At 44.8% G+C, this 15,516-nt stretch overlaps 1 protein-coding gene across 1 annotated transcript in view; it reads right to left on the bottom strand.

Moving 5' to 3' along the window:
- The window catches only part of XPO6 (exportin 6), a 42,258-nt gene that overhangs the window by 21,959 nt on the left and 4,783 nt on the right, over nucleotides 1–15,516 (bottom strand). Inside the window, 7 exon segments of the mRNA XM_009639798.2 lie at nucleotides 1,849–1,899; nucleotides 1,901–1,932; nucleotides 2,721–2,847; nucleotides 6,458–6,911; nucleotides 12,311–12,388; nucleotides 12,793–12,952; nucleotides 15,413–15,516. The exon segment at nucleotides 15,413–15,516 is cut by the window's right edge and continues 7 nt beyond it. Of these exon segments, the coding sequence (XP_009638093.1) occupies nucleotides 1,849–1,899; nucleotides 1,901–1,932; nucleotides 2,721–2,847; nucleotides 6,458–6,911; nucleotides 12,311–12,388; nucleotides 12,793–12,952; nucleotides 15,413–15,516 (1,006 nt within the window).

The raw sequence follows: 15,516 nt of genomic DNA, 5'->3' as shown, positions 1-15,516 counted from the left end.
TACACTGTCGGTAGACAAATTCAGGCCCTTGTTCTCAGAAACAAAGCCAGCGCTTCTCCCACTTGCACAGTAGCATTAAAGGTATCTGTTCACCTCTCAGGAGCTACGCAGCTGGTGCAGAGCACAGGAGAGCCTCCTGCTCATCGATCACCTAAGAAGAATGCCAAGTTGCAAAATCGGCACAGAGCCACCTGAGGACGCAATCATTCCTGGTGACACAACGTCAGAGTTCGGGGATTTGGTTTGACCGTTTGCTTTAAAAACCTCCTTTCTCAAAACAGCTGGCGTCCGACGCAAAAAGTCACGCTCTTTTCTAGGTGAGATCAGGCTGGAGAATTCGGCATTAGCGTACGCCAACAGAGATTCAGCGCATGATGCAATCCAAGTGTCAGGCTAGTCAGCTGTGCCGCTAGCTGAGCCGCTGAAAGCTGTGCAAGGTGGCTGAATTACCATCTTCTCCATAACCGCATGACGTAACTCTGGATTTGGCAATTTATCCAGTAGTAAAAGTCGTAATGTGTACAAAATGCAGGGTTTATAAACCACAGAACAGGAAATGTCATCTGCGCTCCCGTGGCGTAACCACTCCCAGGCTGTCAAGCTGCAGCGCCGGCGCGGCTGAGAGCCTGCAGGAAGGCGCAGCTACAGAAGCTGTCACCAAGCACAGGTAGTTCTGACAGAACAGACCACTTACATGACTTTTTTTGGTTTGTTTGTAGTCTGACATATCTCCTAGAGACACAGCTATTGTTGGTTTCAGTTTTCCCCATAACAAACTGTTTTGACAGGAAGATAACACGGGTTACACGCTCGTTAGCCAGCTGAGGAAGAGGAGGAGAACACCACCAAAGCAGAGTTCAACAGCGTTAGGCAGAGAGCAGCAAATTAGGAACAAATTACAAAGTTTAAATGCAAATACCTATTACTTGAGAAATGTAAAGATACACAGTTCCCATGGTGAAAGGAAGAGAGCTGTCTGGTGCAAGCTAGTTCCACATTTGTGCTTTGTGGTTATGATGCCAGTCTGGCTTTCAAAAACCAACCACTAATATTGAGTGTGCTCAAGGGAAAGAAGCTTCCTTCTGCACTTAGCGGAATGTAACACAGCACAAGCCATGGCACTTATAAGCCTGCAAAACTTGAACAAGATAGCAATATATTCACCAGATTTTTAAAAACGGCAGCGAACGGACTTTCATCAAGAGAGCCACCCAGATGTCCTGTGTAACATGCTCTAGGTGAACCTGCTTTAGCAGGAGGGTTGGACTAGGTGATCTCCTGAGGTCCCTTCCAACCCTTGCCATTCTGTGATTTCAGGACATAGCATCTACAGAGGAAGAGCTGCCAACCACTCTTGCAATGGATACACCCAACTAGCATCAGAGGTAAGCTAGTGGAACTTTTAACTTCCAAACACGGACTCATCGCTATTTCTCAGAAACACATCCTCCATTTGAACAGGAATTTAAAAATCCTAATTAAATAAAAAAAGAAAATCCTAATTCCTTAATTACTTGCATGAGCTGCGTGAACACTTCCTACTCAGTGGTCTTCCCCTCTAATATGTGCTAAAATGTGCTTTAAAATCTGCTAAAATTTGTTACAGTTCTATTTTAGACCGCAAAGCTTTGCTTCCTCTGGCTGCGAGGTTCCCACACAACGTATGTAAGCAACAGTTCTTCTACCCCAATGTGCTCGGTTTGAATTCTTCTGAATGAGTGTGAAACACTGAAGTTTCACTTTTTCTACTGCACGATTTTAGAAAAAGAAAGGACCCAACCACACGTGAAGTTGGAGTAAGCAATAGCTTATTTCTCACAGCATCCTGCCAGCTTCCCGACTGCTTACCTGTTGAGTACTGCTTCTTTGTCTGCCAGACGACTTTTGATTTTGCTAGTCATCCAAGCAAGAAAAGTAACCTTCATGGGTAGGCTGAAATACACCAAAATTCACCATTAATATCACGAACTATGGTAAGATTGTTTTCAAACCCACAAAAATACGAGTGAGCATGCACTTCAATCCATGAGGAGAGCTTCTTGCTTTATTGAAAATTTTCTAGGAGGTCGCTGGCAAGATTTATAGCTGTTAAAAGATGAACAAGAGCTTTGGCACAAGCGTGGGAACCCAGGAATTACACAGCTAGTCTCAGCATTAACCCATCTCGTGGCTTGCTGCTTCCAGCATTCGATAAATCTGCTTCCTTGTCGTTGCTCACATATGGTGGTAAGCAGGGCCGAGTTGCATTGCGACAGCTTCTACAGCAAGGTAACGTGTACCAAAAGCCACAGGGTTGTTTTTTTAAAAACTAACACTAAAAGTTACAAAGAAAGCCTCAGATACAGTAAAAGCAGCAGCTTCGGGAAAAAGAAAAGCATCCCCAAACACAAGCAAGCTAATGAAATCTTTCCAGATAACATTGTTCCTTCCAAGGACTAGCAAAAAAAATAAAAAAATAAAAGCAGAAGCAAAGTTAAATACCAGACAAGTTGTCCTTGCAAGGTAGCTACATGTGACTGCTGTCTCCAATTAAATCCAAGAACACATGAAGCCATTTCCAAGTCCCCAGTACTACCGGAGAAGTGCCAGTAAGACAAGTTAATTGCTTTGTTTTGAGCTAACCTTAGGTATCAACTTCACTGGGAAAGCAAGCTACCCCTGCTGTACAAGGCAACATAACAGAGAACAGGCCAAGGAAAAACAATGTCGCAGGGCTGTACCTGATGAAAAGTGTATTTGAACAACAGCGCCAGAAATTCAACCACGGGGAACTGGGAGTAGGATTCAATTCTTCGTAGGTGGACACTCACAAAGAGGCGGAGAAAGTCCGTAAACTTCTCAATGTAGCTACAAGGGAAAGAAGAAAACACAACTGAGAAAACATGAAGGACGCCTCGAGGGAAAGCAATTTCATTTGAAATAGTCATAAAATTCACTCAAAATCCTCTCATTAAAAAGTAAGTTGCAATTAACAGTCAGTAGAACAATTGAAATAAAGCCCTGCAACAATTACCTACAGGACGGGCAACCCTTCATTCCATTAATACCTGAAACAGCAGAAAAGACAGTCTAGTCAAAAGCAACTTTAATATTCAGATAAATATAACAGAGTTCAATCAGGCCTGCAGGTAAGCCCAATGCCCCCCACCCTAGAGAAATAAGTATTTAATAGCAAGAGTCGTCTTACTGATGTAGACAGGATTAGTGAAATAAACTGCATCACTGAGGAATTCAGCTGGAAGCAAGAAGTTAATGCAGGAGTTAGCAATACACGTGTTACAAATGTACATGAGGTAGTGGGAGAGCCATGGAGTGGAGAGCTGGGAAGGACGGGTTCTTCTGCAGCGCAGATCAGCTACCTAAAAGTGTCTGAACTGAGCTCAGGCTTTTGTGGCTGAATTAGACTACAAAGACCAATCTTCCTCCAAAGCATGGGACTTCTCAATGCTTGGGACCGTACAAAGTGAAGATCCAAAAAGGAGCCTGCTACCAAAATTGCAGGCAGTCCAGCAAGACCATGACCTCGGTGCAAGCGCTGGTGGGTTCTTGAGTACGCAACTGGGGAAAAATTCCGAAGACCGCAGCGGAGTAAGCTTTTATTGTGGAATAAGATCGCGCCCTGTGCAACATGAACTTCATCAAGGTTAGAAATCACCTTCATATGTATCTATACAGAAAAGTGTTAAATACGCCGTCAGTACACAGGACCCTACATTCCAACGCCATACACAAACAGCAAGAGCTCTGGCGATCCAGTGACGCAGGTGGGTGCATGCGCAGAGGAGCCCGTCCTCCCCATCGGGTAAGAGCTCTAAAGTGCAAGAATACTTCAAGTTTTTCCTTTAAATAGAAAGGTAGGCTTCGCAAAGTTTCAGACATGCTTGAACAGCCTGGTTTTACTGCGCTGCCTTGCTTTCCCCCTCTGCAAACTCTTGATTTTTTTTTTTTTTTGAGGGGGGGAACCCCCCACTCTTTCTAATGAAAACTCAAGACCAGAAGCCTTACCAGCTAACCAAGAGCTGCAGCACTGCTGGTTATTACAAGCCTACAAAACCCACACAATACTTTGAATATGCAAAAAAAAAAAAAAAAAAAAAACATTTCCTTTTTATTTGGCACTGCCTACTTGACAAGACATCACTAAGCACATCCGATAGTTGACCGAATACTTTGAAAGTAAAGCTAGCAAAGCAGAAGAGTCCAGACCCAATTTTTTTTCCATTCTTATTTTCTGAAGAGGCTCTGATCCGAAACCCATGAAATTCTTACTTGGCCCCTAGCTCTGCCAGCCCCAAAGCCCCTTCTGCAGCCACCATGCCACTGCTTGTGTCCTTACTAGCCATTTCCCACATTTTGGGATCTTCAGGCTAAAGCCAAACACAAATAAAGCAAGAGACAGTTTAGGCTTGCTCTCTCTGGACTAGTTGGGCAGTAGCAACCACTCAAAACCACACTGATTTTGTAACAGAACAAAAATAACCAGCATGGCAAAGAGGAAGGGAGAGGACAGACCCAGGGCAAGCAGGTTCTGAAGATGGCAATCTACTGAAGGTTGTTTCTTCAGGGCCAATTTTGTTTAAGATTTTGTTAGTCCAAGCCAGGATGACACGTTCACGCAGTAAGTTCTTTAGTTTTGGACATAAAAGTCTAGCTAAGCCCTTAAGTGACAACAGGAAAATCCTCGCATCCTTTTCCACAGAGAGGACGGAGTCAGCTCGGAGAAAGCACTGCTCCTCCAGAAGCCAGCTTGATTTTTCCAGTCTCCGGAACATCTTAGTTATGTCCCTATTTCAGACCTTAGCAGTGAACAAAGAGGGGTCTCACAATTACGGACACCAACGATCTCTCTGGATAACACGCCTACGGAGCGGGACACAACGATATGGCAATGCCATCTCTGTGAAGGCCAACATGGCTACAGACCTTGCACAGCCTTGCCAGTGAAGGCTGCCTGCTGATGTTTTCCATAAAAAGAAGAATAAAGTTAAAAGAAAGGGATTGTGGGCTTCCAGGAGAGCTTCTCTGAAACCCAGAGCGTGACCCCTGGCTCTCTGGGCACCGATCTTGTGTGCAGGAGCGGCAGATTTCTACCATCCTAGGACATGTCTTATTTCTAGGAAGAGAGCGATACCGAAGTCAGAGGAGTTAGTCAAAAAAATGAGCAAGTAGAATTCACCGTTAAACAGAAATCACAATTAATCTAGCTTTACTAACCCAACGTTATACGTGTATCTGAAGACACGGAAGAAGGGAACTTCACAGAATGAAGAGAAGTCATCTCTACAAGTGAACTCACTTTTTTTTTTTTCCCCCCTAAATTTGTTTTTTCTCCCAAGTGGACATCAAAGAAAACCAACAACCAACCCAAAAAAGCTCAGAAGCCTCGCTGCTGCATCTGGGAATAGAAATGCTTTACACCGCAGCACCAGACATTTACTTCCATCACCGAGTATCCGTAGCAAGCTACGGAGCACATTCGCACAGTTGCAACCTCTTTGCCAACGATAGCACCAGCCTGCCCGCCTTCCCACGGCACACACTCGCACAGCGGGCCTGCGACAAGAGGCATCATCAAGTCGTCACCTCTTCCACCACCCTGCCAACACATGGATTCAACCGCTCAACACAACAGCAAGACAAGTCTCACTTTCTCTCCTCCAAGTAGGAATACCCGATATAAAAGAGTCAAGCTGTTACGGGGTAGCAGCTTTCCGGAAAATGACAATACGCAGCCTCCCAAGGTGCTGCCACTTCCCCATTGCCCCCAGTCAATCACGCCAGACCAGCTCTGTGGTGGAGCCATTCACCGCTGCTGTGAAGGGAGCTCCCCAAGCTGTCTTTCGGTGGTGTTTAATAAAAAATAGTAAAAATAGAGCCATTCACCGCTGCTGTGAAGGGAGCTCCCCCCAAGCTGTCTTTCGGTGGTGTTTAAGATAATAAAAAATAGTAAAAATAAAAAAAAAAGCAATCAGAAATCGTCACATCTCAGTGAAGGGTAGGGAACTACTTCTGGTTTCTTTCAAGTCATGACTCGCAGAATATCTACCCACTCTTTGAATGTTTGAGTTTAAGCAGAGAAGGCAGATACCGACCAGAAAAGGGAATACTGCAATGCCTTTACCTCACTGAGCCTCTTCTGTTTTCTGTTACAACTGAATGAAGGGCAGGTTCAGCTCTTGTGCCACCTCAGACCTGCAGTCAAACAGTAACGAACGGGGGAAAAGGGAGGAAGAGGACAGGAAAGAATACAAACCTGTGCCACCATGGTCCCTTAGCAAACTCAGCCCCTTACCAGAACCTTACCTGTGGGCACCTACCTTTCTGCCCGTCTCCCCCAGCACAGTACTCTGAAAAAAAGGCGATTAGACACACCATGCATGACGGCAAAATAATACAGACAGTCCTTTAGAAAGCAAGAGGCCCTAGCACAGCTACGTAGCTGTTTGGTTGCTTTTACCTTTCATCCAGTTCCTCTAGCCGGCTCTTCACCGTATGGGCGTTGTTCTCCTTGGTAATCTTCTGCAGGAGGTAGAAAGTCTGCTGGAACATCCGTAGCAAATACTCTTCGAACTCCATAGGCACGCAGTTCTTAGACATCAGTTCATTGATGCAAGACATAGCCAAGACACCAAGTCGGCCACGCTCCTGTCCCAACACCGAGTTCTGGCTGCTGCCGTTGACAGAAGACATCTTCCGAACGCGGGTGTCACAGCCAAAGCGAGCAAAGTGGAAAATGGTGGTGAGGAGTGACGGGGTGATGCTGGTAGACAAAGGGATCCAGCTGAAGAGGTGTGCCAGGCACTCCAGCGCCAGGGAACAGATATATTCACTTTCTGTGTCAAGGATGGGGATTGGCTGGTTCAATAATTTGGCTGCACTGGGACTCTGCAACAGGCTACTTAACAGGTCACCTAGGAAACAAAGCACACATCTGCGTTGTAAATCAGGGTGGTTACCTTCAAACGGTGCAACTGCCAGCCCTAGCTGTAAAGCAAAAGCCATCGGCAAGTTAGCCCACAAAGACTTCTCAGAGATGAACCAGCCATTTTCGTACTGGGGAACTTTCTGAACTTCTGTTCAGACAATAATAGCAATGCCATGGGGTGTATTTTAGGAATTTATTATAAAATTCACTCCCCTCACAAGGTCGAGTATCCTTGAGGTAAGCTTGCACGAGTTCTCCGGCACATCCATGCTACGCTGAACCTTGGCAGAGTTACTTCTGCTTGCACGTGACAGTTTGCGGATGATGTAAGAGCAAATGTACTGTGTCAGCCCAAAAAGCCTACTTAGTATGGTGCCTTTTCTCGGTGACTAAAAGCCCACAGCAGGCATGGGTCACGTTCCTCAGCCTTCAACCACTCCCATTACAAAGGCTTCCTGAGCCGGGGAGGGGGGAGGGTTTGAAGAATTCTGCGTAGCCTCAGGATTTATCTTCCATGAATTTATCCAGTCTCCAACTAGAGTTCCATAAACTTAATATTTGCAATGTCCCGTGACAGAGTTCCACAGCTCAACTCTATAGTGGGTAAGATGGATTTTGCTTGGGACCCGTCAGCTGCTAGTTTCATTTCCTACCTCCTGTACCCACACAGGGAAAAGAAATAATCTCCTTCTATCCACCTTCTACCCATCACTCATAGCTTTCTATTGAGCTCCTTGCTCTCAATCTCTTTGAGAGAACGAAGAATACTGCTTTGCTTATTACTTAAATGGAAGCCATTCAATACCCTCAATCATCTTTACTGCCTTTCTACAAAGCTTTCGTTTCTACTCTACACCCATGGATACAGGAAGGCCAGAACTACAGCCGCTATTCAGGTGTAGATGAACCTTAATTCTGTAAGGCACCACAGCAGTTACCTGCCTTTGGCTGCTACCAATCGAAATTTTTGTAGAATGGTCTGGCCTAGCACTCGGAAGTTAATCCTGCATACTGAAGGTGAGTCTGGAGCCCATGATTTGGCACGAGGTGAGTATTGCTCCCCCTGCCTAAAACGCGGATTACGTTTACCTGCGCTGCATTTCACCTCCCATTTGCCCAGAGACATGCAAGACCTTCCTGCAAGTCTTCAGCCAACCCTCCTTTTCACTATTCTGGCCCTCTCAGTGCCATCAGGGAGCCTCCTCACCTCTCTACTGGGCCCTTTTCCCAGGTCTCTACCAAGCCCATCCATGAGCAGAGTCCCCAGCAGCAATCCACAGGTCCTCACGGCAAGAGGGGACCATTTCCACTTACCCTTTACCTCCTACCTTGTAAACAATTTTTCAACAACGTGGAGACTCCCCTTACCCCTGACGGCCTTCGCTTTCTCAAAAGCTTTTAGCAAGAAGCCTTCTTGAAAGCTTTATGGAAATCCAAGCAGGCACCACCAGCTAGGTTGCCCTTCCTCGCCGAATCTGCCCCCTGGCTTGCAGGCTTCCACAGCCCACATGCTGAAAGCCTATTCACATTCCCCAGGTTATTCAATACGCTTCTCTTCCTTGAGTACAAATAATCTCTTCACCTTTAGAAATCTACAGGCACTTGCTACGTTACGGAATTTAAAGTTCTCCCCAGAAAATCTGAGTAATTTTTTTTTTTTTTTGGAAAGTGAAAGGACCCAACACGCTAGGACCACAGAAATAACAGATGCCATTTACCGAGCTATTTCCCAAGTACTCAAAAGCATGCATGATGAACAAGTTCCTCTTGAGTCTCCATTTTTCATCAAGATCAATGTCTTGCATGGCTAAATTCCTGACTCCCTGTCGTACCTTACCATTGTTCCTTTCTTCTCCGCTCCAGGAATTTAAGGCATCACGCTACTGCAGCTGAATTAGATAACCCTGCACTTAGTCTTAGTATTAAAGCAGCCCCCATGGTAGCGTTCAGAACTAAATGTACGCTGCAGTGCAAGAGCTGGTTGAACTCTGCTTTTCCAGAAGCAGACACCATCTTTCAAATGTCCAGTCCAGCAAACGCCACAAAAATCAATGAGAATCAAAGATTCTCGTCTTTTAATCCTTCAACACCAGAAACTGTAAGTCAAGTCCCTGTAACTCACAGCAGTTGGTTTGAGTGCTTTGCACCCGGGTAAATGACTCAATATCAGAGTTTAAGGGATTTGAAGTTACATTTGGTGTCTTGGCAAACAAGGGATAAATTTACAGGACCAACAGCATTCATGCACAAGGAGAAAACTCTGGGGGAGGGGCTGGGATCAGCCTAGTTCTGCAGAAGCAAGCAGCAAACACTGCTGCTACTCATTTGTTTACCATACATGAGCGAATATGCCTACGGAAGGGATTCATCAAGAGCTATAAATCATGCAAAGACAACATTTGGAGGCCAAGAGATTATTGCTGAATAAATTCTATACTGATGCAATAACTCAAGTGTTTCCCAATATAGGGCATTATTATCAGAGCTCCTTTGCTTAAGTGGTATGAGAAAGGAGTTAAAGTCATCAAGGGCTATTTAAAAACTATGCAAGACTTGCAAGTAACCATTTCACTCTGCTTCCCTGTGCAAAAAAAAAAAAAAAAAAAAAAGGAAGCATAGGTTTTCCAAGTTCCTAAAGATATTTTGGCTCTGACGGACGATATTAAACATTTATAGGGACTCTGAAGCTTTTTTTGCCTTTGGGAACACCTTTAATTTCACCTGAATGTAAATGGAAAGAGGTGGTGGCCTCAGCTAAGCAACCATTTAAGTGTCGCCAGTAAACAGGAATACTTGGCTGCACACATGAGACTCAAATATAACAATTTGTGGGTCAAAAGGTTTGGTCAGCTTACAGATTTCACCAATTTTAAGGACAGAGAAACAATGCACATCTCCACTGCAGAATTTAATGGCAGAGTTTCACTAAACCCATGTTCGTCCCATAGTTCACCTTCCAATCAGGCGTTCATTTCTGCCTGCAAACAGAGACCAGTGGATGTGCAACGCCACGACCGCCACCGACCGGTGCATCCAGCTTTAAGCCCCATAGGTTCACCATGTCAGCAACCCCACCAGCGCTCTTACTCCCCTCTGTGTATCTTTTGACCGATCACATCATTAAATAGCGACCCAAGGGACATTTGGTTAATAAATAAGGAAAAAGAGAAGAGGCCTTCACAAAACACAAAGTGAGCAAGCAGCGGGCAAGAGGGAAGCGCTCCTCCTATGGACTTCAAGAACTTGAAGCACAACCAGTTTTAACATAGAGTGATTAAGGCAGAGCACAGGAAAAAAAACAGAAAAAGTTTCAAATAAACGAGTTTGCACAGGCAGGACCCAGTGAAATAAAGCCTGAACTTCTAAAGGAGCTGTCACTGTAGTCTTAATTACCAGCAATTATCTTGAAAATATGCTGGGCAAGAAGTTTGTTTGTTTTCCCTGGAAGGGGAGGTAGGAAAGACCAAGAACAGAAAGGCAGCGTACTTTCACTTTGAGAAAAATGATCTAAAGCCACCATGAGGGGATTGCACAGGTGGATGAAGAGCTGCCTCAGCACCCACACCATCCAGCACCTCACCAAGGAACCCAGAGGACATCTTACACACGCTTCCACCGACAGTCAGCCCAGAATATGTTCCATTGTTTTGGTTTTTTTTTTTAATTACAACTCTCAACAACAAAATAGATTTTCTGGGTTGTACCAGTTTAAGCTACCAGCACTTCAGAACACACCAGTGCTAGGGGTTTTTTTTTTCCCCCCCAAGATAATTCTGGAGCTTGCTGTTCACGGCGTGGTACCCCCTTCTGCAGGCATGGCCTTGGAGGTGCCTGCACTAACCAACATCTGCTAGCGTGCACCGGGGCTCACCGAGCAACTCAAGCTGGTTTGTACAAATACAGCATCATTCCTGGCCACTGAGGCACTTGCTACTGACCGTGTTGATGCTAACATAACCAGCTTCTTACCGTGGAAGCCCTCAAATCCTACTCAACTTCACACCAGAGTACCGAGGCTCTTGCTGCCAGGGTGGGTAAAGCTGGTACTCCTGCCCTCTCCGAGCAGCACGTGCACTCTTGCCAAGTGACCCTACAAGTTTTGTTCTTTTCTGTTCATATCCTTTTTTTTCTCTTCAAACTTTTGCTAGCCACAGCAAAATCCACCCCCCCCAAACCCAAGGAAATATTTCTTCCCATTTAAGTTTGTTTTGTATATAAATAAAAAAGCGTCTTAAGCTCTTCTACAGGAAAGCAGCACTTGAAATTCTGCTCCAACTCAAACTTCAATGTGAAAGTTTTAACACTAACCCAAACATCAACAAAAGCTTATCACCAGCAGCTGTCTTAGGCTGACTAGTGCAATCTGGCCACAAGGAAGTGGTCTGCAACTCTCAATTAACTGTTTAAGGACCCAAAGACGAGCGAGACCAAGGTACGTGATACAACTGTGTTAACTCACAGAACAGACTGCACCGAGCACAACTTGACCTGGGAGAAAGACATTTTGGATCCAAAAGTGTTTCACCTTCTCCCTCTGCACAACTGGGTAATACCCAAGACCTTCTTTTTCCTTGTTAAAAGCAGACAGAGCCAAGATCAGACAACGTGTTGATTGCACTGCATCATGGTGGTACTTCATGCTTTGTCTGCCAAGAAGCAAGACCAAAGGCACCACGATCTGCTGGGCAAGGCTTGGGTGAGCTGAACATAACGACCTGTGTTACATCACGGGACAAGAGAAACCGGTAGTCAAAATCAGCTTTATGCCAGTGACCCTATGCACGTATCCTCTTCTTTAGCCTTAACAGGGTACGTGAAATGTGCACCAAGTACAAGGACACAGGAATATATTTTTTGTTTTGAAGCTAACTAAGAAATATATATGCAAATGAGTTTAGATGAGATAAACACCCACGCAAGAGACTAACAGGAACAGGTAGAAAAACTTTCACAACACATATGCACAAAGGCCTAGCCACCTTTTTTTTTTTTTTTTTTTTTTTTTTTTTTTTAAGTTAGGGCTTCAGTTTTGCTCCACTCTGGCTTTTGATGTGCTTACAGCTGAAATTCATAGAGGGCAAAGCCAGGTCACTGATGTTCGAGCTTTTTGCATTGACACTTCAGAAAGCTTTTTGCTACCCGAGGACAAGAAGCAGCTGTACGTGCACTTTTCAATGAGTGGAGCATTTTCAGTGGGGCATCCCCTGCAGTGGAAATTGCTTCTTCGTGTAAGGTTTTGTCTTTTGGACCAGAAATTTGTTAGCCTATGAAAAACTCTAGGAAAGGGTTATTACAAGCGGTTAGACAGTAAAGGAAGGAATCTATGCCTGATATTGCAAGTTTAAGTACATAGAAATAGTATCTTGTAGCTTTAGCGATCCTTACCACTTTCTCCTGAAGTTGGGGATGGTGGTGGAGTGGCAGCAGTAACGCTGTGTTTGTCCCAGATGCTCTCCAAAATACCTGGTCAAAGAGATATTTTTCAGGACAGCCCGCTAAAAGACAGACTGATCTAACAAACATATTGGAGAACGCACGAGAGCTTTGGTGGAACCCATCTTTAGTGCTTTGAGAAGGAACATTAGCGAGCCCAAAGAAATTACCAAGTGTTTATACACACGATCTCAATCCCTCTTCATAAAGAGGGGGGGCACGTGTAGCTATACAGCTGCTCTGCTGCACAAGCTTCGTTTCATAGCAAGCCGATGCAAATGCCTAAGGGTAGAGTTGAGTGTTCAAACTGCAGGAGCAGCCACTACACCGCCCACACGTTGCTCCACAGAACCCAGAATATGCAAGCTTGCTAGCATCTTAGGGGTGGCGAAGAAGGACGGTTGTTTCGATGCGGTGAGTGCCATAACTCATACCTGTGAGGAGCCCAAGCACTGTTTGCACCTGGTCTAGGAGCAGCTTGCGTAGCTCTTCTTTCCGGGCTACGCTAAGATCTTCCCGCGGACATGCCAGTTCTTCCGAAGTAGTTTTCAGCATGATCAGCCCCAGAGGAGTGGTCACAGGAGACTGAATTAACTGAGAGGAAAACACAACCTGTGATGAAAACATTCTGCAAAGCTATCGGCTGACAAACAGGGGATCAGTAACACTAGGGGCAGGTAACAAGTGCTTCAGGATTCAGCGGTTCCCACGGTTCCCAGAGTCTGCGGTGCTGCGTGTTGAGGGATGAGAACTGCGAATACTCGATTTCCTGAGACATTAATCTACGATGTTGCAACAGTTCAAGCACCATGGGAATCCTTGGGAGTTTCAAGACAGCTTTCATAATGTCATTGCACACATTCTCTGTTTCTGGCATGTTTACCAGTAACAGTTTGTTCCTTCTGTTTACTGCCTTCTGCTGACATCATCACTTCTCAGAATTGCCTCAGCACCAGCAGTTTCACCATGGAGCAGGGCTGCTGCTGCTGCAGCCACACTCGGGTCAGGAGCCTGCACCAGCAGCCAAGCAGTTTCCCCATTAACAAGCCCACCCCTCCCTGTACGGACAAAAAGCTGCAGCCAGCATCAGGCGACACCAGAACACGGCTGAGGGATCCGACCTCTCCTTGCATCCGTATTGCGTCTCGAACTGCAAATCACACTAACCCTAAAAAGAGTAACTTCCATCAGACACAGAAATAGGACTGGAGAAGGCGATGTTTTTTGCCTTCATGAGCCACTGGGATATTAGAGACACCTTCAAGCTGGACAAAGTTTTATTTTCAGCTGAAAGACAACACTGCTCTTTGCTGCTGACCTGGAACATCCAAAATGGTTTAAGCACTACTCCCTCTGGGAGGAAAAAAGTCTAAAGCCAATCACAATTACTGCAACTAATCCTTGAAGTCATAAATTCTGTAACACAGGCTGACTACGGTCCTAGTCTCCCTGACCCACCAAACCAGGGCTGAGTGAACGCTGTTAAGGCTGCACAGTTGGGTGAAATCTGGGGGAAAAAAGACCATCTAAAAGCTCTTAGCCTAGATGCACACGAGCTGGGCTTTTGGAAAGGAAGCACGATACAAATTTTAGAGACTACTTAGAGTAATGGGATACAATTTGATGCTCGAGAATCAAACAGTTGCTTTAAATGATCTTAGAAGAAAGTCTCGAGACAGGACTCATCTGCAACTCTAAAAGCAAATCATCCCTCTCCTGTGCTTCTCTTCACTCTTTTGAGGTCCTGGAGTTCAGTATTAGTGTTTTTCTTCCACTTTCTCTGAACATTTTTGGAAGGTGTCTGCTATAGAAATTAATTTATGGGAACGTTTTCCTCCGCAGCTGAGTTCACAAGGAGAGGCTTAAGGAAAAAAAGCCACCCAAAGCGGGCTCTGCGGTCACTTAAGATAACCTCCAAAATGCTATTAAAGCAAGCAGAAGCTCAGAAAGCGTTTCAGTTCAGAACCAGGTGAAACGAAAGCCAAAACTGGAAGTGTAGACAGTTGTCTCCGAGTACTTATTGTCAAACTGAGAATTGCAGCATGTCGCACTACGTGACTACAGAAATCTACCTGAAGAGAGGTTACACCGGTTCGTGACAAGCTCTGTAGACCAAGTTTGCATTTTTTTTTTTTTTTATTTTGCAATTAATACTAGATCCATTTGTCTTAAATAAACTCCTGACACTCAAGGACTTCCATTTATTTAAATAACTGCCTTGTGGCTTGTCTGTGGGCGTAGCTGCATTCACATTGTGTAATTATGTCAGTAGAAGACGACTGAGCAGCGCTTCAGTTTACACTCAGCCTCTTTAAGCCAATTATGAACAATTTCCAAGAGAACTGGAAACAAAGTACTCAGACCAAGAGAGGAGGCTTGCACTAGCCTAGCTAGGCTCCAGAGGCTGTGAGCTCTCAGCCTGGCTCAGGCTTCACTATGAAGATGCTGAATGACAACCAACATTCAAACTAATGGCTCTGTTTCAGCCAGGATCCTCAAATACACGCCCCAGTCTTCCTGCAAGAGCCCTCTGAACCACACCAACAGCATTGCATTAGTGACTAGGTGATGAGGTACCAAAGATTTTAGGGTATCTTGGGCTATTAAGTGACAAATCTCCAACAGCTACATTCGGACACTTTGCTTTTAAGAATCATCCGGTGATGCACCCAGAGTCTTACCAGCTTTTTTCAACACGCAACTCCATTTTCAACAAGTGCTCCTAAACATTTAAAATTCAAAGCACAGTTGATACTTGTTGCATAGTATTGTTCCTTTGCCAAAAAACTTATAACGCTAGAAAGAAGTGCAACAGGTAGGAAGCCATGGGCTATTTGCAAAGTTAAAGGAATTTCAAAAGCAACCTCGTTTAACATTTAGTTATTTAATCTTCCTCGAGGTAAGTCACTACGCAAGGAAACAAAATAACGTGCGCTATTAAGTGACAAATCTCCAACAGCTACATTCAGACACTTTGCTTTTAAGAATTATCCAGGAAACAAAATAACGTGTCTCTGTGAATAAAACCAAGTTTTGCTTTTAGACACTTCTTACCTGCAAGATGTTAGTGAAAAAGTCGTGGTAGAACATCGGCCAGTCTTGCCGGCCAATATCCACAATGACTTTGCAGAGGTTGTTCCTGATGAAGGAAGGCAGAG

Source organism: Egretta garzetta, unplaced genomic scaffold (assembly GCF_000687185.1).
Source record: "Egretta garzetta isolate BGI_Z169 unplaced genomic scaffold, ASM68718v1 scaffold140, whole genome shotgun sequence".
NCBI lineage: Eukaryota > Metazoa > Chordata > Aves > Pelecaniformes > Ardeidae > Egretta > Egretta garzetta.
The sequence above is the reverse complement of the archived record's forward strand: the minus strand, read 5'-3'. Positions and strand labels throughout refer to the sequence as shown.